The following is a 24,221-nucleotide window of genomic DNA, read 5'->3' as shown; positions in this document are numbered from 1 at the left end:
ATGTCTGAAATAATGCATATAAGGATAAACAGAAAAATAAAGTTCCTATCAATCTATAATAACTATCTACGTGCAATTTTAATACATGGTAATGTTTAAACTCTTTTTGTGGGATGCAACTTAGTAACTTCACTGACAATGTTTCCTCATCACTAGTAAACTCTTTCCTATTTTTATTAAAACTGATCTTCCAAGTCTGAAAAACCTTTTTGCAGTCCCATTGCTCTTCATGGTTATTCGTGCATGACTTTGCAGACTCAAAATACCATGAGAGTAGACTTTTCACAGGATAATTTTAACTTTGCCTTTTTAGCCAAAGCCCTTCACTGCCAGGACCTGCATTTGACTCTTCAGACAGACAAAGATCCATGTGAAGATTTCTTCCATTAGAAAAAGGCAATTCTAGCAGGAGAAACCAATAAAATAAGAGACAAATTGCCAGAGACTAGAGGACCACTGTACTCAGTTTTATATTGCTCTGGTTTAAACACTGACTCAAGCACTGAAGTCAAAATTCTGTAGCTTTGTTTTGAGAAAACAGCACTTCACTGGAAAGGTCTGGGTTTAGGCTGGGGAACAGTGAGTGAGGCACTTTTCTCACTCAACATGACAGAAGTTCTGCTCTAGGAGTACAGGAAAATAATTTCACTGTGCTGGAGAACAAGCAAGTGCACAGTCATAGCCAGCAAACCATGAATACTCTGGCTTTAATAGTAGAATTATGCCAAAATAAAAAGGAGTAACAGGGAAAGGCATGAGCTTTGCGGCTAACTTGGAGTTACTGTAACATTACATTCAAATAATTTAATTTTTTTCCCCCTAAAACCGACAAAAAAACATCTCTGGCAACTTTCTGTTGTGTGCAAAAATGTGCAAGCAGCACATAAATATGTACATAGACAAATATATTTCCTCCTCTCCTCCCTTTCCTCTCCATCAGCTGTGGCACCTCTACTCTCAGAGGTAGGTGAAGGCAACGAAAATGCATCTGGCAACATTATACATCAACAGTTTTTAATACATTCTGTCACATCACCAGCAGCTGTACTTGCCACTGCAATTATATCAGAACCCAAAATAGAACCCTTAGAAAGTGAACTGGAATAGACTGTTCAATTTATTTAGTGGCTGCACATAAGGTTTTATAAACAGTTCAAATGCAAACTCCCTTATGGTAATTCAAATTTGATTTAAACTTAGATTCAAGTTGAACTGCAAGTGTAAATAGACTGGAATTGCACAGTTACACCTTTCCTGCACATGTAACATTTGGGTTTAAACTTTGGAGAACAATTCAAATTAGGCTTTTGCTACTATATAAGGAGTAGTATCTTTCTCATATCAGCTATCTCATAGCTACAATATATTTAATTTTTTGAATTTTACATCTTGGCTGATGAATATGATTTCTTCTGAAATTTGAACAGAGAAATAAGCATAAGAAAAAAACAATAAAATTGTGGAGATACTAAAATCTCTGCAGGAGTGGATAATTTTTGAATGACAAATTCAGAACCTAACCTTGGTGATTATTCTGGACTGGTTATTGTTCCAGTAATTTTATTTGTTTAAAGCACAGAATAAATTGCAGGATCAGTGCCACCTCATCCATGCTGACAGCCAAATATTTAATAACCATCTGTAAAGTTCACACAGGATCCATGTTCAAGAGTGACATCTGCCATCAGATCAAGAGTGTAAAGGTAATGGTAAGATAAAGAATATCGTAGTTTAATGAAAGTTTTCTGTAAGTGCTTAAACAAAAGCCTCTTTTAACAGCTGACTCTTAATCATCTCATTTATTGTTTCATTCCAAAATGAAATGTGAACATTTTTCACCATGTCTTAAAACACCTGAAATTTGACAGGAATACCTAGATAAATATAGTCAGAAAACAGTGTACAACAGAGCTTTCTGATTTTAGGGAAGCTTACTGAGTCCTGGGTAAAGTTATCCTCATTAGAATTTAATGTATTCTAGAAAACTTAACTACTCAGCATCTGAAATCCACCCCGAGCTAAACAGAAATCCACCCTGAGCTGGAGGAACTTAAATGCCAGCAGTGACATGACTGCCTGCCCATAAGGGCACATCTCAATAATCTCCTTTTCACTGGTTAGAGAGAATTCTCATTTCTCAAATGACACATTTTTGACACCATTTTACTAAACAAAAAGGGGTGCTAGAAGTCAAGTCATCTGCTGTAACAATGCAATCCTGCCAGAGGTAGGTTGTCATATACTGCTATATAGGTTGTCATTTCACACTGCTGAAAGAAAATAACTTCTAACTCTATTGTCAGGTAACCTTCTTTGGAGAACAGTGAATTTAATGCCTAACACCCACATGAGACACAGGAATAGTTGGATTAACAAGCCTAGTGTCATGCTGTCAGCTGCTGTTTATTCAAATAAAATGTCACAATCTAGAAATAAATTACAAAGTTTAAAAACAGTGAATTGTTGCAACACACAGTGTTTCTCATGCTGGACAAAAGTTTCCATCTCATTTACACTGCATTACTTTCTAAATGTCTGTACATATTCTGGAATCTTTGCCTTGTCATTTATGTGGGATATGAGATATCCTTCCCTATTTCTGTACACTTGTCCTTCAAATTGGATGCTTTTTGTCAAATCTGATCTGCTTTATTTTCTTTGAAAAAGACTATAAAGTTTGGATCCATATCTTGCTATGTTTACCTCACCTTGTGGAGTGTTGTGTGAATTCCTCTTTTTTTCCATTAAATCAGGGAGAAAATAACCTGTTAATTCTTTTTTTCTCTCTCTTTTTTTAAATATAATGAAAACTCCAACTCCATTTCTCCATCACCCCATTCCTCCTTAGAAACCTTAAACACAATTACAATTTATGTGATTTCCCATCAAGTTTTGGTTTGCTGTCTTGTTTTTTCCCAACTTTCATAAAAAAGTGAGTAAGAACTAAATAGAGATTATAACTGAAATAAGGGTAAGGAGAAATGGGTTTATTGTTTTAACTGTTTCTTCTAAATTATACCTGGAAGCAGCTGCAATATAGTTCAATAACTGGACTGGAGTTCAGGTTGGATTATACTTTTACCTCCTGACACACTTGAATTTATGAAGTGCTGAGCTCCATCACACAGAGTGGGATCAGTGGGAGCATAAAAACACTCGGAATTTTTTATTTCAAGCTTTAATTTAAAGCCTATATTTAAATAAAATATGCCCATATAACGAGAGATGTACCACAGAACATGATCACAGGTTTATCTTCAGTTAATGTTAAGGGTTGTTAGCATGAATATACAGGTATATATTTTGGGAATGAAGATGACATAAGGGGACAGGGAGAAACTCAACCTCAGCCTCACACAACATAAAACCATGGAGACACTTACTTGTCCAGGCTTCCCATTCTCACACAGGAAGGCTTCGTGCTCTGAGGCAAACTCGGGAGCGTTGTCATTCACATCGAGCACCTTGATGGCAACAGGCACCCGGGACACCTGGCTGTGGTTCCCTAAGGCAAGACACCAAAGTATAGAAGGTGAGCAGATTTGATCTGAACCTAAATACACCCAGAAATGCACACCCAGTAACCGTGCCCTTCCCGTCCCCTGTCCTTGCCTACCTGGGCTGCCTTATCCAGAACGGATCGGGGAGTTGGAGTGGGAGATAAAGAGGGATGGCCAGAGTTTCATGGTTGAAAAGAATAAATAGATCCCTATTGCAAACAGCATTTGTTAGAGATTAGCTCAATGAAGACCTTTCCTGGGCTAAATTGGTAAGATTTTTCTTTGATGAAGTTTGTATTGTTTTATTGATAAAGTCCATTATACATGGAAAAGGGGAGGCTGTAAACAGCAGAGATTTATTTCTTTGTTTATCTTTGGCAGAGCACAGAGCATTTCACTCTATTAATTGTTCTGACTGCACATCTATTATTTCTTCATTGCAAATACGGTTAATGTGGTGACCCACATGGTGAGGAAGATGGATGGTAGACTGACACAGGCAAAACTAGACAGTAATTTGGACTATTAAAGCACTTTGATCATCTCCCACTGACCAAAACCATGACCTGTGAACTTCTTTCTTCCCCGAAGTAACGACTCATTATTTATAATGTAGAGCTATTTTGCATAAAATGGTTTACCCCTGTAAAGAGGAGAATGAGCTGTAAGGCAAGAAAAGCTAAACCATCAGTTTGCATTTGAATAGACTTCAGAGTCAGTTGTTAGTGTCTGTCCCTAAATTCAGTATAGCTAATTTATTTACAGATTCTTTATAAATATTATAGATTATTTTACCCCAAAGAGCAAAAACATGAACTCTGTTTAAACTGGGGTGACCACCTGATTTGAAGAGTTTGAGAAACAATTCCATAGCACATACACACCCCTACAAGTAACTCAGTACTAATTTCAAAGTCCATCACTTAGTGAGGGATATTTTACAATCACAGCATTCTAACCTTGGTTTTACTGTAAACAATGGCAGATCTCCCACTGCCTGGTATTCAATGTATTTATCATTTCAAGTGTCTACAAAGTACACAAAGACTGGGCTCTACCAGTGCACAGGGAGCAACCGGTGGCAGCCCCATGAGTGACAGAGATGAATAAAGGGAGAACCACTGTATTTTTGGTGGTTTCCATCAGGGTTAATTGTGTTGTGACCTAATCCAACCCTAAATCTTACAGCCTGTTTTCTCCTCCTATGCTACGGTGGCCATAATTTGTGGGGCTCCACCTATAAATGTGCAAATTTCAACTGCCCAACTGGCATTGCTTTGAAATAGCATAAAAATAACAATTTCAAAAGACACAAGCCCTAAGACACTGATGGTATTAAGAAAGGCTTTATATTTGCTGGATAGCCTCAAACATTAACATTCTACCAGTATAGGATATGGAAGATTATCACACATCAGACTTTAAGTGTTTCCCTTTTGAAGGACACCAAAGTTTTTTGTTTGGAGAGAAATACATTACAGGAAAAAAAGGAAACCCCACTAAAATATTTTAGGACCAATACTTATGTCCATTTTGAATCATCATATCTTACTAACATGTGAGGTGAAACTCATGCCATGAAATAATAATGTATTTGAAACCAAAGAAAAGCTAATATGCAAATCATGAATCCCAAACATTTTAAACACATTTTTTTAATCTTCACTTGATAAAAATACAATGAATCTCGAGCTTATCAGAATTCTCAGCACTAGTGTCATATTTAAACACTAAAGATTTACTTTTATCCAAATTAATGAAATGATGGCAGTTCAAATTTTAAAGACATTACAGAGAAATGTAATTAATTAGATAAGCTTCTAAAGAAATTATTCATGTCCCTTGTGACTGCCCCCAAAATGTTTGTCTTTCATCAGAAATACAAACATTAAATTTAAAGATATTATAATTAGAAACTTGATGAGAATTCATTTAAAAAATTAATTTACTACACACAAGAGAGACCCAACCGGTTTGGAGATCTCCAAACAAGGGGATATCTGCTGCCTTTTAGGGTTCTTGTGACTGTGATGAAATTTGTTGTTGAGAAAGAGAGAAAGATGGAAAGGGAATTTTATCTGCAGCTTGTACTGCCCACCACACTGAGTACGTTGAATTATTTTGGCATTCCCAACTTTTCAAGGAAATTTCACTTTATGCTAAGTGTTTACTGAGCACACCTTTTCCAACACATTGATGACTCCTCACTAAACAAATCCAGCTTGAAAACAGTGTCCAGATAAAACAGTCCCATCTGTTCATATTCATACCTTTAATGTCTGAAAACTTGTCAGGGGCAAAACGTACTCAGAGGATATTTGAATCCAGCTCTGTTAGCAATGCCCAAAATCCTTGGACTGGAAGTGGGAAGGGACTGAAGTGGCTCCACTCTGATCCCAGAGAGCACAAACTGCTCCCATTGCATCCCACTGCCCCTCATGTCTCCCTAAATAGTATTCAGCCTTCAGGACTTTTCCTCATTTGTATGAATGGAGAGTCAGTTCTTTCTAAACTACTGACAAAACCCAGATTTAATTATTGGGGGGGGGCGGGGGGGGGGGTTGTTTGTTTTAGGATTTTTTTCCCAACAAACCCCTCAGTCAATGGAATTAAAGGAGACTGAGTCTTCTTGCCTGTAGACAGTAAGACTGATTGCTTAAATTCTAATCAGTTCTTTTATGCAAAATCATAGAACAGTTTAAAGTTAAAGACTCTCTAAGGAGCTAAACAGATTTTTAAAAGCTTTATTGTGATGCAGTTTAAAAAGACCTACCTTGAATCTTGCAATACAAGTGTGCCATTAGGGCTGTCACTTGAGAACCATCAGCTTCGTTTGAAAATTTAGCACCCTGAGGCGCAAAATTACAAAAAACAGTGAGAAAACTTCAACTAGTCTGGTTAACCCAAAGCCTTTTCGAGTCCCAGCTGCACAGAAGGACTTAGTTAATACATTCAATTGGTCATCTGGGGCCAGCAGTGGCACAGCACAGCGTGGAGCTGTAAGGAACACATGTGCAAATTGTGTACATCCCTTCCTAGAGTGCAGCTCATCCGTGGCTCTGCTGAGGTCTCAATTACTGCCCACAGCCCTGAGATCCAGCAGGGTGCTCTGGATGAGCACAGCACACACAGAAAGGAACAGCCAGGCAGAAATAAGGAAAGGATCACTCCATGTAGAAATAACTAGTAGGGACTCACTTGTGAGAATAAATAAACTCAAAAAAATAATGGGAAATCCAACTGAGTTTAGAAATGCATATTGAAGAGTCTACAGGGATTATAAGCACCTAAAAAAGCCCTCCTGCTTTTCTCCCCTGTTCTCAAGATTCTGCTGGAACACTAAAAGTTTGAAGCACACAACCAGCTGGTACTTCTCTGAGTAACAAACCCATTCAAACCCACCCAGGATTTAAAAAGGCTGCTGAGTTTGATACCAAAATGATGAGGTAGATGAGATAACCAAAGTCAAATTAAAAAAAAAAACAAAACAAACAACAAAACATTATCGAGCCCTTTAGTGTCTCTAAACCTGATCTTTTGGAGGTTACAGATGCATGTTTTACCACATCAATATTTTTCTTTCTTCCTGGAAAAACCCCCTCACAACTGAGATGTTCCTGTTTCATTGGAAAGTTGTATTGCAAAGCACTGAGTGTTGTTAACGTTGTCACTGCAGGCAACAAGTCATACTAGGAGTAACTGGAGCTTATAAATAAAATTTTTGGTCTTGTGCCATAACTAACAGAACATAATGCAGCTTTTCAACTCCCATAAACACTTAAACACTTCATAAACATGCTTAAAACACTTCCCCCTGTCTTTCCTTGACAGATACACATACAAGTTGTCTTTGAGAAAGAGAATTATTGCAGCCCAAAATGAAGTTTATAATTTGTTAAATCCAAGGGAATTCAGTTTAATCCAGTTTTTCTTTATTTAATTAAATCATCCAAAACCACTTCAAGGTTCTCTTTAAGAACTCATTAGTGGTCTTGCATTTTAACTAAAATGAAGTACCTGAACAGAAAGTAGATTCCTAGAAAATAACACATTTTTATTATTATTATCATCACTACATAGCTCAGAAATGGCTATTTCATGCTTCTGTGGTTCAGTGAAATTTCTACTATAATAATATTTTAAATTAGAAGTAGAGGAAGCCCTGGTTCTAACAAAGAAATCAAACCAAAATCTGAATCACTGACTTAATAAAAACAAGGGTGCTTGGTTTACATCCCTTATATTTCAAACTTATTAAGTTGTATTTTAACAGATCCATCCCCCATGACTTTATCAAAGTTGTATCTGATGATTTTATTAAGATAATCCACATGCAGGACAAGTTTATTTCTCCTCTTAGAGTTTACGCTGTTGTTTTCATTGGGCAATCCTTTACCTCTAGAACAGCACAGCTTATAACAATCTTTCTGTCATATAAAACTGACAAATCTGACTTCAAGAATCCCGAGAAACACAGATGCTATTGTGAAACTGAAGTTTTATTTATGTTGAAGCTTAAGTCTAGAAATCAGATACAGCAGCAAATCCTGTGCTCATTTGTCTGAAGCATTGTGTAATGATCTGATTCAAGACAGACTGAGTGCCTCAAACTGACTCCAAAATTGTCAGGAGACATCAGGAATTGCCAGTGTTTCTGTTAAAAATACCAGAACACAAGCTAGTTCTGAGTTAGGACAAAATTCAAGCAACCAAACTAAAAACCCAGACAGGATTGTTCACCGTGAAGATTTAGATTCTCCCTTGAAATTATTGTGTTTTTAAAGGATGAGAAAATACTAAGTTGTGGAGTATCTAAACAGCAATATAAACATATCAGTACACAGCAGGAAGGTTCCTGTACAAGTTGCTAAGACAAGAAACAATCACTGCTTCCAAATTAATATTCCATTTCTATTTATTTCAGCCCCCTGGAAGGCTCCGGAGGAGCAGATTGTGGCGATTTCTGTGTGTACAAGTGCGTGGGAGGGGCGCGGAAAGGAAAAGATGGGAAACATATTTCTTGGGTTTGTTCCTTAAGTCATTCCTCGGGAGACAAACAAGAGCAGATTTGAAAAGTTTTGTCTCCTTTCAGGAGCTCACTGGGTTTGTTTTATTCTGGGCTCCAGAAGAAGAATGTAACGAGTCAAGAGCAAAGCCACGTTACGTTCTGGTTTTATGTCCTCACTGATAGACTGTCACCAGTTTAACCAAGGAGCGGCTTAATATCATCCAACTCTTTCATTTTAATCCACTTTTCTACCTCTGATGGCCATGGGGCAGTGTCAGACTCTTGCACAAGACATGCTTCCAGAAGAGCCATACGTACCCGCTGACCAGGGGGAGCGCGGGGAGGGCATTTCCACTGCATAGCCTGGAAAAGGAGGACAAGAAGGAGGGGAAACTGAGGACAGACCAGTTTGGCAAGGCCGTGAATTCAAAGCTGAATTTGTAGTTAAGAGGTTCCCAAAGTTCAGCAGCTCCATCTGTAAAGGCTGACTCAGGTAGGCCATGTACACCTACCTTTAACCAATATAATTAAGATGGGACCAAAGCTTGGATCTAAAGGACAGATTACACTTTGAGGCTGCTGATAAGGCCAGAAGAAAAGATAAAGAGTAAAATTTCTGTGGTGCACGCACAAGTCAAGGCAGAAAATATCAAATGAATAAACCATATTCTTCAGGCCCTACAGAAAACTTCAGACAAAATTTTCACTCACTTTCTATTTCTGTGAGGTTTTCTTTTATTTCCACCTTAGTCCATGTAGGACATTAAAATTGTTTGCTCATTAATGCATGCAGGACATTAAAATTGTTTCATGTAGCCCAGAACTCATAAGATTTTGAATCAATTACTTAAAATTTGCACAAAAACTAAACGTGCCTGCAAAAAGACCAAATGGATTTTTTTTCATCAGCGACATTCCACCTAACTCTGCACTCAGTTCTCTGTCTGCCACTGTAGTAGCAACACTGCATTATTTCCTAAATTTGAAATAATTTAAGATTTTAAATGTAAATATAATTTAAATTAAAACAGAGACTTTAACTGGGTACTTTGTTGACTTCAAAGGAATAACACTGATTTATAAAACCTGATAATAAAACTAAATTTAAAAAAGTGAATATATTCCCTTCACAGAGGCACAATACATACTGATAGAATCAGTTAACCCTCATTTTGTTTATCTGAGGTCAGGCTAAATTTGGCATTCAAATGCAACCTCTTTGTTCTTTTTCATACCATGAAGCTGAGCAGTTATTCAGGAGTCTTACAAACAGCTACCGAGTAATTACTTCTGATACTCTCTGAATTGTGAGATCCATTTGCAAAACTAGGAAAGGTTTGTAAATTTTTTCAGAAGTATCTTGTTATGTTTGGCATATTTTCATTAATGATATTGTCTTGTCTGAATGAACAGACAGATCAAAAGGGCTTGGAAAGGAAAAAAAAATAGATTGGAAAAGCAAATGTAGTTCACAGGTGGGAAGAGGGTTTCTTGTACCATACCCCTGGTTATAAGGGAAAATCAAAAGACCACCTTGTATTTAGATTTCTTGTATTTAGAAAAGAGAAGTTATCAGTGGCTACAATGTGACTGAGCACATGGGGCCAGGGTAAGTGAGATGTAAGTTTGTCCTTGAGGGAGAGGATGCTGAAGCAAGTTGATATCCACCTCAGGACTGGAGGGGAATGGGAAGCAATGGCAACCCCAACCCCTTGTGCCACCCAAAAACCCAACTAACCAGAAACTCCAGGCTTTCTGGTTATTCTAAATCACTTGGGATGGTGCTCTGCCTTTAATCCACCTTGTTTTGATGGCACCAGGTTGGGTGGGAGTGCTGATCTGCTGCAGGGCAGGAAGGCTCTGCAGGGGGACCTGGATCATCCATGGGCTGAGGCCAACAGTGTGAGGGTCAACAAAACCAAGTGCTGGGTCCTGCCCTTGGGTCACCACAACCCCCTGCAGCTCCAGGCTGGGGCAGAGGGGCTGGAAAGCTGGAAAAGGATCTGGGCGTGCTGGTCAACAGCGATTGAACATGAGCTGGGTGTGCCAGGGGGGCAAGAAGGCCAAGGGCACCTGGGCTGTACCAGCAGTAGTGTGGCAGCAGGACCAGGGCAGTGATGCTCAAGCTGGGACTGCACCTCAACTGTGTCCAGTTCTGGGCCCCTCAAGACATCAAAGACTTTGAGGGGCTGGAGCATGGCCAGGGAAGGGACAGAGCTGGGGAAGGGGCTGGAGCACCAGGAGAGGCTGAGGGAGCTGGGGGGGCTCAGCCTGGAGAAAAGGAGGCTCAGGGGGGACCTTCTGGCTCTGCAACCCCCTGACAGGAGGGGGGAGCCGGGGGGGGTCGGGCTCTGCTCCCAGGAGAAAGGGACAGGAGGAGAGGGAACGGCCTCCAGCTGTGCCAGGGGAGGGTCAGGTTGGACATCAGGAGGAATTTCTTGCTGGAAAGGGTGGTCAGGCCTTGGAAGGGGTTGCTCAGAGAGGTGGTGGAGTCCCCACCCTGGTGGTGTCATGGCACTGAGTGCTCTGGGCTGGGGGACAAGGTGGGCATTGAGTACGGGTTGGACTCAATGACCCTGGAGGTCTTTTCCAACCTAAATGACTCTGTGGTTCTAGGAATGCATGGGATATGAAATGGGGATATGAAATCAGAGGGAACAAAGGGATGGGATGAGGCTTGAAAAGAGTTAAAAGGGGCATCCTAATTCAAATTGTAGCATCTTTGCAATATTTGGGTAACTTGTCTCCTGACAGAAGCTCTGGATGCAAACAGTATGTCCTTAGAGACTGCTCTGCATATCTAATTTTGACCACAGTGAGCTTTATATTCATAGTGACACCTAATCAAGATATATGTGACACGTCAATATGGGTAAACAAATACATAATTCAAAATAAAGTATTAGTATAGCTGCTGGAGCGGGTTGTGTTGGAAGCTGCTAAAGTCATGTCAGGTTTATGACAATGAAACAGTTCTGGTTTATTCACAGCTCCTGGGTAAATCCTTAAGGGAAAAGGATAAAAAAAAAAAATACTGCCAACATCCTTCCACCCACACATCTATCCAGAGACCAAACTGAAACAAATGCTGGCAGAAAACAACCTGTATTTGTGATAAAACACCGTGTTATTGAGCCTTATTTGTGTCTAACGAGGGTACAAGTCAGGAGGAAGTTTGCAGTCAATTAACTGTGTTACATATTGAAGGGGGGGGGAATAATTATACAAGTGCAAAAATTAAAAACACAGGTAAAGTTTTAGCACTTATTAGCAGGGCACTTATCAACTCCAAAGAATGGCAAGGTAGAAATGTTTGAAGTTTTACAGGTTTGGGATTTTTTTTGGCAAAAAAAGCAATGAAAATTAAAAAAAAAAAAAAAAAAGTGGAAAAAAATTATAACTAACTTCAAGAATAAGGAATAATAATAATAATATAATAATATAATAAGGAATAATAATAATAATATAATAAGGAATAGCAATCTCTGGAAGCATCTGAAAGTAGGAAGCTTTAGTCTACAGACACATCATTTCAGCAAAAGTCAGAGTCTACTAAATGCTTTTGAAAATACTTCCACCAATAGGAAGGAAAAGATAGGAAAAAGGGAACCACAGAAAAGCAGAGGGAACCACATCTTTCTGATCCCTTCATTACACACTAGAAATAATAACAGTGGGATGAAATGCCAATGGATCTTCACTTCTTGTGGATCACAGCACCACAAGCCTAATTAGGAGCCCAGATTTTCTGAGGCAGAGCAATGCCTTAAATTGTTGTGAGGAAATAATAGCTTTTAATATCTAACTATAACAATGAGACAAAAATTCCAGAAAATAATATGGTGCCCTTAAGTGACAGAAAAGGATTTACCTTAAAAAATTAACCAGTGAATAGGCAGCAAAAGAAAAATTTTAAGATACAACAGAAGTTCCAGGGCGTGATTTGCTGCTCTGTTTCTCAATTCCAGCTTAACCAAGGGAGTTGTGCTGCCATAAACCAGTCAGGAATCTGGCCCACACTTTGGAGCAATTATATTATTAATATGCTAATACCTCATGCATATTAAAATGTCATAAAATATTGACTTAGATATGCAAGGTCTTATTGTCAATTATGATTAGCTCTGAAATTTTCTAATGACTAGCAGTAACAATAATAACAATAAGCAGCTTGATTGAGGACAAGATGTCTGGAATATTTGGGGTTTTTTATTTTAAATGATTTCATAACTGAAGTAAAATAATCTACAGCTCAAATGAAATCCCTCCCTTACTGGTAGACAAAACATCAAAATGCTTTAATAAAAATTATTATTAAAGCAGAATTTATTATAGAAGTATTTAAATGTCATTACTTTAAGAGCTCCTATTCCTTTCTGAGACTGATTTTTCTTAACAGTGCAATTTAATTAGTCTTATATTTCCTTCACAGATAATATATTACTGGAGATGCTGGATATGAATCAGGTTCTAGAAGTGTACCATCAAACCTTTCTTACTTCCATACCTTCAGAAATAAGCAAAAGGTGTCCCTACACATCAGTATGAACCTTTAAAAAAATCACCTCCTTTGTTTTTCAGCCAGAAAATAGTGTCATCTTTCTCTATCCAGCACCTTTCCTAGAAGCTCAAAGTACACTATCCTGAGTAGAGTCTTTATTCTAGATAGAAATATGCTTAAAGAAGATTGTCCAAAGTTATATTCAGTTACAAACCTCTACTCTGACCTGCTCTTATGCTTCAGCCTCACAGAAAAACCGGGGGATTTTAGACAGTCACATTCCACTCAAAGTTGATGAATTCAGCTTACCAAACAAGATGAATACTACCCAGTGTTTCTAAGATTAATCTTATTTTCTTTAGAGCTTTGGAGTCAACTGTTCAAAGTGCAGATGGCCAGCTGGTAGTTGTTCAGAGTAAAGATGCCCTCACTTTGTTAATATAATATGTATATTGTCAGCTTAGCCATGCCTCCAGATTTCATCAAAGTAACTTAACATGCTGTGCATGAATTAGTCACTAATCTGTGCCCATTTCCACTAATGAACCTTGTATTCCTTACATGAATCCCTCTGTTTCATGCCCCAGGAATCCTTATTTCCTTCTAAAACACCACCTAGTAACCCAACCTTTTGTGTATTAAACTTTGAACAGTGTCCTGACTCCAGTTTGTCTTTGTGAAATGAATATTTGCAAGCCTAGAACCAGGATGTCTTACCTGCCTTTGTAACACCAGCAAATCAGAAATGAAATATTTCAGACTGTTCATGCAAATCTCTCTCCTTTTCCTCGCCATAATGATGTTTATTCCCTTCTCTGACATATTGTTTTTCGCACTGAATTACTCAGATGCTTTATTCACAGCTGCCTTACATGCTTCCCTCTGAAACCAGAGGCATCCAACTTCTGCTCAGCATCCCATACCTGAATTTTAACCCGAACCATTGAGGCCATTTTATACAGTAAGTACACTCCATTCCCACTCTATTTCCTCCTCATATGGCCACTCCCATGCTGTTATCCATGTGGGTCACCTCTCCTGCTGTTCTTGACCTGTGCAAAACGCTAATTGGAAACTTTGTGCTATGTTTGAGAACACTTTCATAGCTGAGAACTGCACAGTGGCCTGACAGATTCACCAGCCCTCCACTGCCCAGTGGCAAACGCTCAGTGACCCATTAGGATCTATGGAGTTCTGTGTAACCCTGTAGTTATGTGCAAATGAATAAAAACTACCTTAGTAAATTCTGTGTTTCAGTGTAAAAATGATGGATTATCTAGTTTGAGTTCCACTAAGCCAGAGCAAAAAGGGTCAAGCAGAAAAGGTTAATATCCCTGAGCTTCTCCTGTTTAAACCTCCATAAAGCCTTCCTTTCCTTCTCTTCCTCAAACTCACTGAAATTTACTCAGCCCTGAATTAAAGATAATTTATTATAAAGACAATTTATGCACCAAAGTGACTCCCTAAAATGTTAGAATTATTGCTAATAATACCTATAGTAATTTTTACAATAAAAGGCTAAATAAAATTAAACAAATGAAAGCATGAGCAAAGGTATACATGGCATTAAAAAGTACATTGTAGCTGAAGGATTATTCTGAAGAACAGTTATGTCTCTCTTCCTTTTTAATTAGTGTCCTTGTATTTTTTAAAGGAATACACAATATAGATAACTTTAGCAGAGCGTGTGCTGGGTGATGATTCAATTATTGTATTTATATTCTTGGTAAACCATAAAGAGTCTTTCTGGCTTTATGCCCTTTCCCATTAGGTGACAAAATTGCCTCATTCTTCTTCATTTCTAAAGAATGCCGTTGGTATGGGTAATTACCTCTGTCAGACAGAGCCCACAGCTTTGTCCTTGAGACTCCTCTGCTCTGTGCCTGCAAAATATTTGTTGTGGGCAAATGGCCATTTACATTTCAGACCTTGTCCAGATTTTCATCTCATGCTTTGACCAATTACTCACAAGAATTTCTACTAGTTGTGGCAGTCCTGCCACTCCTTGGGCAGGGGCTGAGCCTGCCACAGGAACGCTGCTTGTTTGGCACCTGAACCTGAACACCAAGACTCATTTGACAAAGCAGTCAATCACAATGAAAAGAACAGCTCTGTGACTGCAGTGCCTGCAGAATAAGGAGAACAGAAATTCCATTAAAACCCTTCATTCAGAGATTTAAAACTTGGCTGAAAGCATGGCTCTAGGTTAAGAGAAATATCCTCTCCCAGGCAGTCCCGCTCTGGCTTTAGAATTCCCCAGGGACTGCTCTGTTGTGTCTGTGTGTGTGATGCAGAGAGTGAGAATCACAGAATCATGGAATGGTTTGCTTTGGAAGGGACCTCAAAGACCATCTTGTTCCACCCTGCCATGGGCAGGGACACCTTCCACCAGCCCAGGTTGCTCCAAGCCCTGTCCAACCTGGCCTTGGACACTTCCAGGGATGGGGTAGCCACAGCTTCTCTGGGCAACCTGTGCCAGGGCCTCCCCACCCTCACAGACAACAATTCCCTCCCAATATCTAATCTAAGAGGGAGAAGTTTTAGGAGAGCCTTCTTGCAATCTGACACAACAGAGCAAACATATCCACACTTCATCCCTGTATTTCCCAGTATGTCTGAAAAGGCTGGAGTCTAAACTCATTATAGAAGGACCTGTCTGTGCCTGAATATCCTCATGGTAGTACCTTAAAAAGGGTCACCAAGAGTCGACCTGAAGGCAGGCTCAGGAATGCAGTGTCACAACACACCCAGGAGGAAAATATAAACCTTGAGCAGCTCACTCAGTGTTACATCAGGTGACAGAAAGCTTGGGGATTTTAAAGGGATCATCTGTCTTTAAAGACAGTGACCCGGCTTGCTGTTATTTGTTGGTGTGTTTGTCACTGAGGCTGTCAGTGGGAATATGTTTAGAAGGTTTTACTCGTTGCAACCTATGGTGTCATTCAATGAAGCTCCACCATGTAATACACATATTCTTGGGAAGAGGATTACCTCACTTTTTAAAAAGAGAATTTCAGAGAAGCACTGCTAATAGTGAAGGCATTACAGTATACTTTTTGTTTTCAAAGAATTCACTAGAATCCTGTACCTCAAGCAGACCTCAGCCACAGCTTAGGGATGAGTATGCAAACATCAGGACATTCATATTTAATTTGGAGGAATGTCGTGCAGTCAAATTAGGTTGCTTCTTTCTTGCCTAAGTTAAACCAGCTTCTCTAAGTCCTTTGGTTTCAAACTCCATCAGTTCTCCATTTATCACTGCTGTTATATCAATTAACCAGCAATGGCTGAAGTACAGGGCCTCTCCTTAGTATTAATGAGTCACACGGTGAGTGTGCTAGAGAAGTGTCTGAAACGTGACTGTTACAGCTGATAGAAGATGGAAATGGAAATCCACAGAGCTGGAGGCTTAAAGAAGATGGAGTTTAATTATTATATGCCTTATACATGTCTGGCAATCTGGTTGCTTGAATGATCAGTGATTCTGAACTCCATTCAGGATCTGTGTGAACTGTAGCAAAAATGTTCTAATAAATAAGTCATGGCTATTTGATTTTCTCTTCCTAGCTGACTAACATTGACAACACATAACGTGGTAAGTACTGCAAAACCTGTCCAAGAAACTGGGAGAATGCTGAGGAGGTTAACCCAGCCTGAACCCTGCTCTGCTTCACTGCCCAGCAAAATTGCCAACCAGTTAATGCAAACAACACAGGCATGTCAATGTGAGCAGTAGTTACAGCTATAATTGTAATCTGCACAACTAAAAAGGTATTTGTGTGTTCAGAAGAATGGGATCACACCTAACTATTAGGATCCTGACTTCACTGGATTTTCCTGAATGGTAGAAAATTCATTTCAAACAAGTACCAAAGAACCAAAGATGTGATGAGCCTTTGTACAGACAAAAAAGTTGCACCGAAAGAAACGTCTGTAATTTGATCATTCATTCTTACTGCACTGCAGTTCAGGCTCTCAAAAAATACTTGCACAGGCCCAGAGATTTCTGTCCTGTTGAGGGTATAGCTCCAGAGAGCCCAAACATGCGAGCAGCACATTCAACCTTGACTTATAAAGCAAGACTATCCACCCCTGTTCTCTCAAGCATTTAGATAAAATAAAGCTCCCACCCCTGGCGTGCAACTTTAGGCTCATGGAAGTCCCAGCTACACCACAAACCAATGAGAAATCTCATTAGTCCAGTATTTAAAGTCCAAAGAGTGACAGAAAACAAAGATCACCCTTTGTATCCACAGAACACAAAGGTACATTCTCAGGGAATCATTTTGCCTGTGAACCTGCTTCCTCTAGCCTGGAGTCACCAGGATGTTCCTGCTCCTGTCCATTCACCAGAGCAAACTTGGATGAATGGTAACGTAAAAAGAAAATTTCAGAATCAATTCACAGGTTCAATAACTTTCAATCTCACCCTTGCCATGAGTGTTAATACCTGTATTTCTTCTGAGCACCCTAAGCCTGTATTTCAGAGAGATCTTCCAAAGATGTCAAAATTCTTTCTAATATTATCTTCTCTAAAAAATCCTTGTGACAGAATTCATCAACACAGAGGAGTCACCACATGACCAGAGCGGAAAAAACATTGAACAACAAAGAAGCAAAAATTATTCTGATAATATGAGAAAGAAATGTAAGAAACAATACAATACAAAAAAGCATGCAAAAGAAATGGCATATTTAGGAGCAGACAGGTTTAAGTGTAGCAGCTGAGAGGACCAAAGCAGCAGAAGGAATGTAATGGAAAGTGTCTAACTAGATGTGAAATAATGAAACCACCACCTAAACATCACCTGTATCACCTAAATGTCACCTGTACCATGTTCATCACATTCAGTTCACTCTTTTTCACACGTGGCTCTTTGCATTGTTTCATCTTTAGTAACCACAAAAAGATTCAGGTGGAGGAAATATTTGAAGAATTAGCATGCAAATGTTAAGGAAACTTCCCAGTGTGACCATTCACTGTCCCTGGCAGTCACAGTCCCACCCCTCAGACTGTTCCTCAACACACCCAGAGCACAGTGTCCTTACTGTGCTTTGATTAATGGACACAAAGCTCTGTGCAACTTCTTTACATATTTTGGGAACCAATGCAAAAGTTGGGCAAGTATCTGAGGGAAAGCCACTCAAGGCAGCTGTTCCTTAGTTTGTTTTTACAATTGCCCAAAAACAGAGGCTGCAGAAAACTGGAAACTCCTTCCCAGGGGCTGGAAGGACCCTGCTAATAATGGGAAAGTAAAGGAGGGAAACAGCACTATCCAAAATGTCTCACCTTGCACAGGTCTCTGAATACAACGGTAATGTTATTTGTCACTAAGAGCAGGAGTTTGTTCTGAACAAGAACTGGCCAGATTTCCTACTTCTATGAATACTAAAAGAAAATGTCCTTCTTCTAAACAAAAAAAAAGAAAAAAAAAGAAAAAAAAAAAAAAAAAAAAAACCAAAACAAAACAAAAAAAAATACTACACACACAAAAACCCCCCACCCACTCAACTGACTGCTCTTTTGCCTGTCCAGTACCTGTAGAAAGGAGTCACATTCCCCACTGGCTCACGCTCTTCTGTTTCCTCCTAGTTTTGCTAGACACAAAAAGGTTGAATGCACATTTGGGGTCAGTAGCGTGTTTAAATTATCCACACACGTTTTAAATCTGATCACAGAAAAGATCAGCCAAGTCTGGAGCTGAGGATCTTCATCCCCAACTCAAGAGAAAACACAGAAGCAGATATGCTCCACTGAGCAGACCAATCCTGTCTTGGAAGATTCCTACTTAAGGCAGTGGCTGAGGGATGACACAAAGATACTTTTTCACAATAACTGCCAAAAGTTACCTGTGCCTATAGCATAAGTTTAGCTGCAGGTAACCTGACAGCATGAAGTTCTGAAATAGTCAATTATGGGTCAGCAAAACTTGGTGTTTACCTATGACAGTGTTGCTAAATCAGGATACATTTAGGATCTACCATGGAATCAAGAAGAGAAAACCAGTGTCATGGCTTATGATTAGTGAGTTTAATGGCAGTGAAGTGGTCTGGTCATTGCCCTGCAGATAGAGAGGAGAGCCTTGAATTAGCCCTGGGAAGCAGCAGGCCCAGGAAGAGGAAATGTTCCTGTATGAACGATGCCAACATATTTATTGTCATGGGAGAGATCAGCAGTCCATTAATATGACTGTCAGTGAAAGCACTGTAATGACACACTTTGTGTTTGCATTTGTTCCTTGTGTCTGCCTCCAACAGATTTCTGTTATTTTAGAGCAGAGATTTTGCTTATTACTGTCTTGGAAAAAAAAATGCTAAAAATGCCCATTTTACTCTGCTTGACAGTTCTATGAGCAAATTTAATTTCTGCATGAGGAGCTTAAAAATAACTTCACTTAAATAAGCAAAAAGAGTAGTCTATGAAATTAAGCCCTTGTTTTATGTAAATGTCAAATAATTATATTAGGAATGCAAAAAATAAGCCATCAGCAGGAACACAAATGCTTAGAACAAGATTGGCATTATTATTTTCATAGCCAGTCTGATAAGAGGCAATTTTACAATAGCAAGAGATGCTGAGGCTCCCATGAAGTCTAATGACAAGGCTGATTTCTTACAAAAGTCTCGAGTATAATTATGTTTTAAAAATCTGAAGATGTTAACAGGCAGACTTCACTCCTGTGTGCTCAGCAAAGCACAGTTCTGCTAACACTGCTCTGACACACACATTTAAGGGAGATATAAAAGTGAATTGGAGGAGTTTTTTGCAAAATTATTCATTTTATCTCGTTCTTTTTTGACTTTTTGGAGGAAACGAAATGTAAAACAACTTCACTTTGCATCCTACTATTCCAATGTTTGGATCACAAATTAATAATTCTGTTTTCCATGGTGTTGGTAAACCTCATGATCTGAGGCAATTGGTATGGTAATTTTATATATTTCTCCTTTTAAAACATTAAGATTATTAATTAGTTAGATATTAAACTGGGAAAATGTGTCCTGTGAAACCAGACCTTCCTTTCTTTCCTTGTGTAGTTTGGTTCTCTGTGTTGGATTGGATTTCCTTCAAGCACAAACTATTCCTGCTAATTTATCAATGTTTTTATCTATGCTAATTTATCAGTGTTTGCCCTCAAGACATAACAGGAATTACCAGGGCGCTGTTTGCACTACTGGCAATGAAATACACAAATTACTGAGGTGGGTCGTAGGAATACAGGTTACAAAGGGTGTAAGTTGAGAGTTTAGTTTACACCCAAACCCACCTTTCTACTTATGTCTTGCATTTTGCTTATAGGTCATGGATTCCTAAAACTTTTGGTTTTGCAAAGAAGTACCACAGAAAGAAATATTAGATGAAAAAATGGGCTAAATAAACATATTTTATCCCCCAGTTTATTATGTTCATAGCTACAGTCCTATGAAACCACATTAAAAATTCTGTATCAAAATACAGAATACAGTATCCTTAAAAAAGATACTCGGGGGAAAAGCAAACATTCACATCACCCAGTTTTCTACATGAGCAGCACTGATCATCAGGCTCTGAAGACATTTATCCTTACAACGATGTGTCCAGTGTGTATGCACAGAAGGGAGTTGTGCCTCTCCACTGACTGCAGAACAGACACATCAGCAGAAACCTTGCCAGGGTTTGTGTCTCAGTCCAGGTGATGACACGGGATGAGAGCCCGACATTCCCAGACATTCCCAACGTGTTCATTTGCTGCAATATGTTTATGTCAAATGCACAGAGTAAAACACAGTGCTAATATTAATAATAAATTACACTGTCACGTGTGAGCCTGTCAGCAGCGCTTGCAGCTCCAAATTAATTAAGAATTCCCCTTGATTAAGATCCCTGACCCCCATACCCAGGCAGGGCACTCCTGGCTGCCGGTGACTCAGGTGTGCAGAGCACTGGCACTGGGTTTGTGGGCCTGAACAATCCAGGTTCTTGTCTATTGCTGTGTATGAGTAAACTTATCCATAGGTATCCAACAGGACCACTTTCATGCAGCATTACCCCTGTGCTTAATCATTTATGGCACTGAAACATAATAGCACTCAGCGTTAAGAGTGTCTGGGTTGAGCCCACAATTTACCTCTACGACAGCAAAGCTTTAATTTTCTTCTGTCTTAATATAACCAACTAGTTATAAGGTTTTGGTTTGGGCTTTCTAAACCATTTTTCTTAACATTTACCCTGTATAACCTGTACATAAGTACTCATCTGTCTCTTCAAAACCTCGACTACCATATTCACTGCAAAAAAAAAAAAAAAAAACAAACAACAAAAAACAAACCCCCCAAAATTGGAACTTGCACAGAAAGTAAGTTTTCTTGCAATTGTTTAAACATACAGTATGTTTTACTTTACTGATTTCTATAGTTTCCACTGTTAAAATCAATTCTAAACCCAATGGAACTAACAGCCAGTGCACACAAATACTTACTAGTTTCAGTAGCTACAATAGTGATGTTGTGCCACGTACTCGTTTCTCTGTCCAGTGGTGTTGCCAAAGTTATTTTCCCGTCTTCTGCATTGATGTTGAACTGTCTCTCAAGGTCAGTGTGGCGATCAATGGAAAACCTGCAAAACAGACATCCCTGTAATCTACCTAATGAAGTTGGTGTAATCCATACAGTCACAGGACAATTTAGGGAGCCCTCTGAGAGCTGCAGTTTTGTAGCCAAATGGATTGAGAAGCTTAAGAGTGCAATAATTTATAAGACAAAATGACAAACTGAGACTAAAAAAACTTAATAATTATTGCCCAAGGAGTAATTAGCTGTATACCCAGTGTGAAGGTCATAAAATGCCCTCAGGTTCACTGGGTAAGATCTTTGAAAAACGGCGATGATCAAGAGTTAATTACATAATCCATCACATTTATTAGACAGTTTCTATGGTATTCCACAGTAAATGATGATAATTTCAACAGTAATGCATTAAGCACACAAAAGTGGTGGGCTTCGTGGTTATTGTAAAAAAAAAGCTGAATAATATTATTTTACCAACATGTTTCAGATTAATGAAGCGTGAACTATTCCCCGAGCACATTAGCTGGTTATGGTTCAAGCAGCTCCATGGGCAGAACACAGTCAGTGAATCACCATTTTCCTATAAAACACTGCAAACGCTGAGGGGCTGATTGTTTTATGGATTGACATCACTGATTTCTAACAAAACAAGCTTCATCTGACAGGTAGTCACAGTTTGCAAATGTGGGTGTCCAGGTAAATTATGCAGCCTAAACAGAGGCAGCCTGACAAGGCGACAGAGCTGTGGTAGATTGGCCCAACGGTGCATTAAGCAGGATGATGATTTAAAGCTCATAACTGGATCTCCAGGAAAGCTTTTATGTTTGTCCATTTTCACAGAGTCATTCTATTAATGAATTATTTGCAAAAAGAAACTAAATCGCAAAATTGAGCCCTCAATTTTTAGACAAGGAGAGGTAGGGAATGAGGGAGCTCAGTGATAAACTATTGATACGGTTCAACAAAAATTGATTTCAAGGGGTTTTACTGAATCATGATTGTGGATTTATATAAAAGCCTTTCAGGCCTTTGTGTCTGTGTATTACACAACTAACAGCATGCACTGACAGCTTTTACATCTGCTCTGCATTGTATCAAGGCATAATAGAGTGAGCTGGGATATGGTATCAGCCTGGATTACATTATGGAGTGGTCAGAAAAGTGACTCAAGACTGTCGGTTTCTCATCACACTTCTACTTTTTGCAAGTACACTGTTCAAATTCACTGATAAAAGAACAAGAACATATTTTGCTACAGTGACAATGGCACAGTTATCTAAAAATCAGCTATTCCATTCTGGTTTATGCTTTATCATAAGCAATTTCCAAAAAAAATTCTGATTCGGCTGTTCCTTTATGTGCTACAATAAACACATTCTGATGAACTCAATCTCACTCCAGCCTGACACAATTGATTTTAACAGACATAGCATTAGGATCTGATTTCAAAGCTTGGGATTATTGTGTTCTTTTTTTTTTTTTTCTTTTTTTACTTCAGTGTCAGATATTTTCATATTTAGAATGAAAGTTACATTACAATTAGATTGCTTGTGCAATGCATTCTGCAAGACACAGCTCACTTTCAAAACCTTGGTTCTAAATTATGAAAATTTATCAAAACGTTTAAAGATGTATTGCTAAAGATCAAGGGTAGTGTGATAACACTGTAAAGTCATTAACAACTTAAGAGTGAAAGCCTCAGTTTAACTAGGAAATGGGATTTTTTGGATATTTACTTGTTCTGTTTTTAAGTTCTAAGAACTAGTTTCACTCAGTTAAAAATTACTAGTTTGGTAAGAAGAGTACCAGAAAAAAATGAAGTAAAATTACAAATATCTGTGCCTAAAGCTTGGCACATGCATCTATATTTGGACATTTAAGTAAACTGATTTTGTAGAGAGCTCCACATACTCAGTGCTCAATGGTTTAATGGGAATTGTACTAAACTCAGCACTTCTGAAAATCAGGTCACCTGTGTGGAAGAATAAAGCTGTAGGTGCCTAACTTCAGGCAATCATTTTTGAAAATGGATCTTAACCTTATTTTGATGTCTCCCTAGCTCCAATCAAAGTATTAAAAGTAAAATTCTGGTACTAGTGAAGTTAGTAAAAAATACCTTATAGCCTTTCACAGGTTTAAGATTTCACTCAAGAAAATACAGGAAAGACAGTTTTTAATGATGACTTCTTAAAAAAGGTTGATTGCTATCTTTTACTTCTTGATTTTTATGTAATGACGCTGAAAGAACTCTACTGATATCAAACATTTATGAATTTTTTTACAGTCTACAAACAAAATAAAATGTGAAATGCTTGTATGCTATTTAATGTTTAGTTGACCTGGGTTTGACATAAATTTTGAGAGAAGACACAGTTTTTCTCTAAGGATCAATCCTTCTTTAAATGTTCCTGTTGAAGTTATAGAACAGGGAGTGACACATTTGTGAGTTTATTATGTTGCATTTCATCTCATCCCAATAGTATTTATTCACAACACAATCCCAGCATTCAAGAGGAAACGTTTTTAACATAAGTTACAAGTCTTTACAAGCCAACAAAGAGGTAAAACCCCTACCCTGGTTTTATTTGATAAATATTTGGTGCAAAACCAAAAAATTAAATCTGTACTGTCATAAACCTGGGAAAACTAATAGTTCATTTGCAGT

General features: G+C 38.6%; 1 protein-coding gene across 3 annotated transcripts in view; it reads right to left on the bottom strand.

Annotated features, from left to right (window-relative positions):
* Window positions 1-24,221, bottom strand: part of CDH8 (cadherin 8) — a 154,060-nt gene that overhangs the window by 31,337 nt on the left and 98,502 nt on the right. For 2 of the 3 annotated variants that reach the window (XM_027744744.2, XM_027744743.2), the window contains 2 exons: window positions 21,469-21,605; window positions 3,384-3,505 (listed from right to left, as the gene is read on the bottom strand). In XM_027744744.2, coding sequence (XP_027600545.1) covers window positions 3,384-3,505; window positions 21,469-21,605 — 259 coding nt within the window. Of the gene's footprint in view, window positions 1-3,383; window positions 3,506-8,826; window positions 8,872-21,468; window positions 21,606-24,221 lie in introns of all 3 variants that reach the window. The other variant, XM_027744742.2, reaches the window with a different exon arrangement.

The sequence above is a fragment of the Pipra filicauda genome, unplaced genomic scaffold (assembly GCF_003945595.2).
Source record: "Pipra filicauda isolate LSUMZ 115617 unplaced genomic scaffold, ASM394559v2 scaffold296_size2174093_pilon, whole genome shotgun sequence".
NCBI lineage: Eukaryota > Metazoa > Chordata > Aves > Passeriformes > Pipridae > Pipra > Pipra filicauda.
The sequence above is the reverse complement of the archived record's forward strand: the minus strand, read 5'-3'. Positions and strand labels throughout refer to the sequence as shown.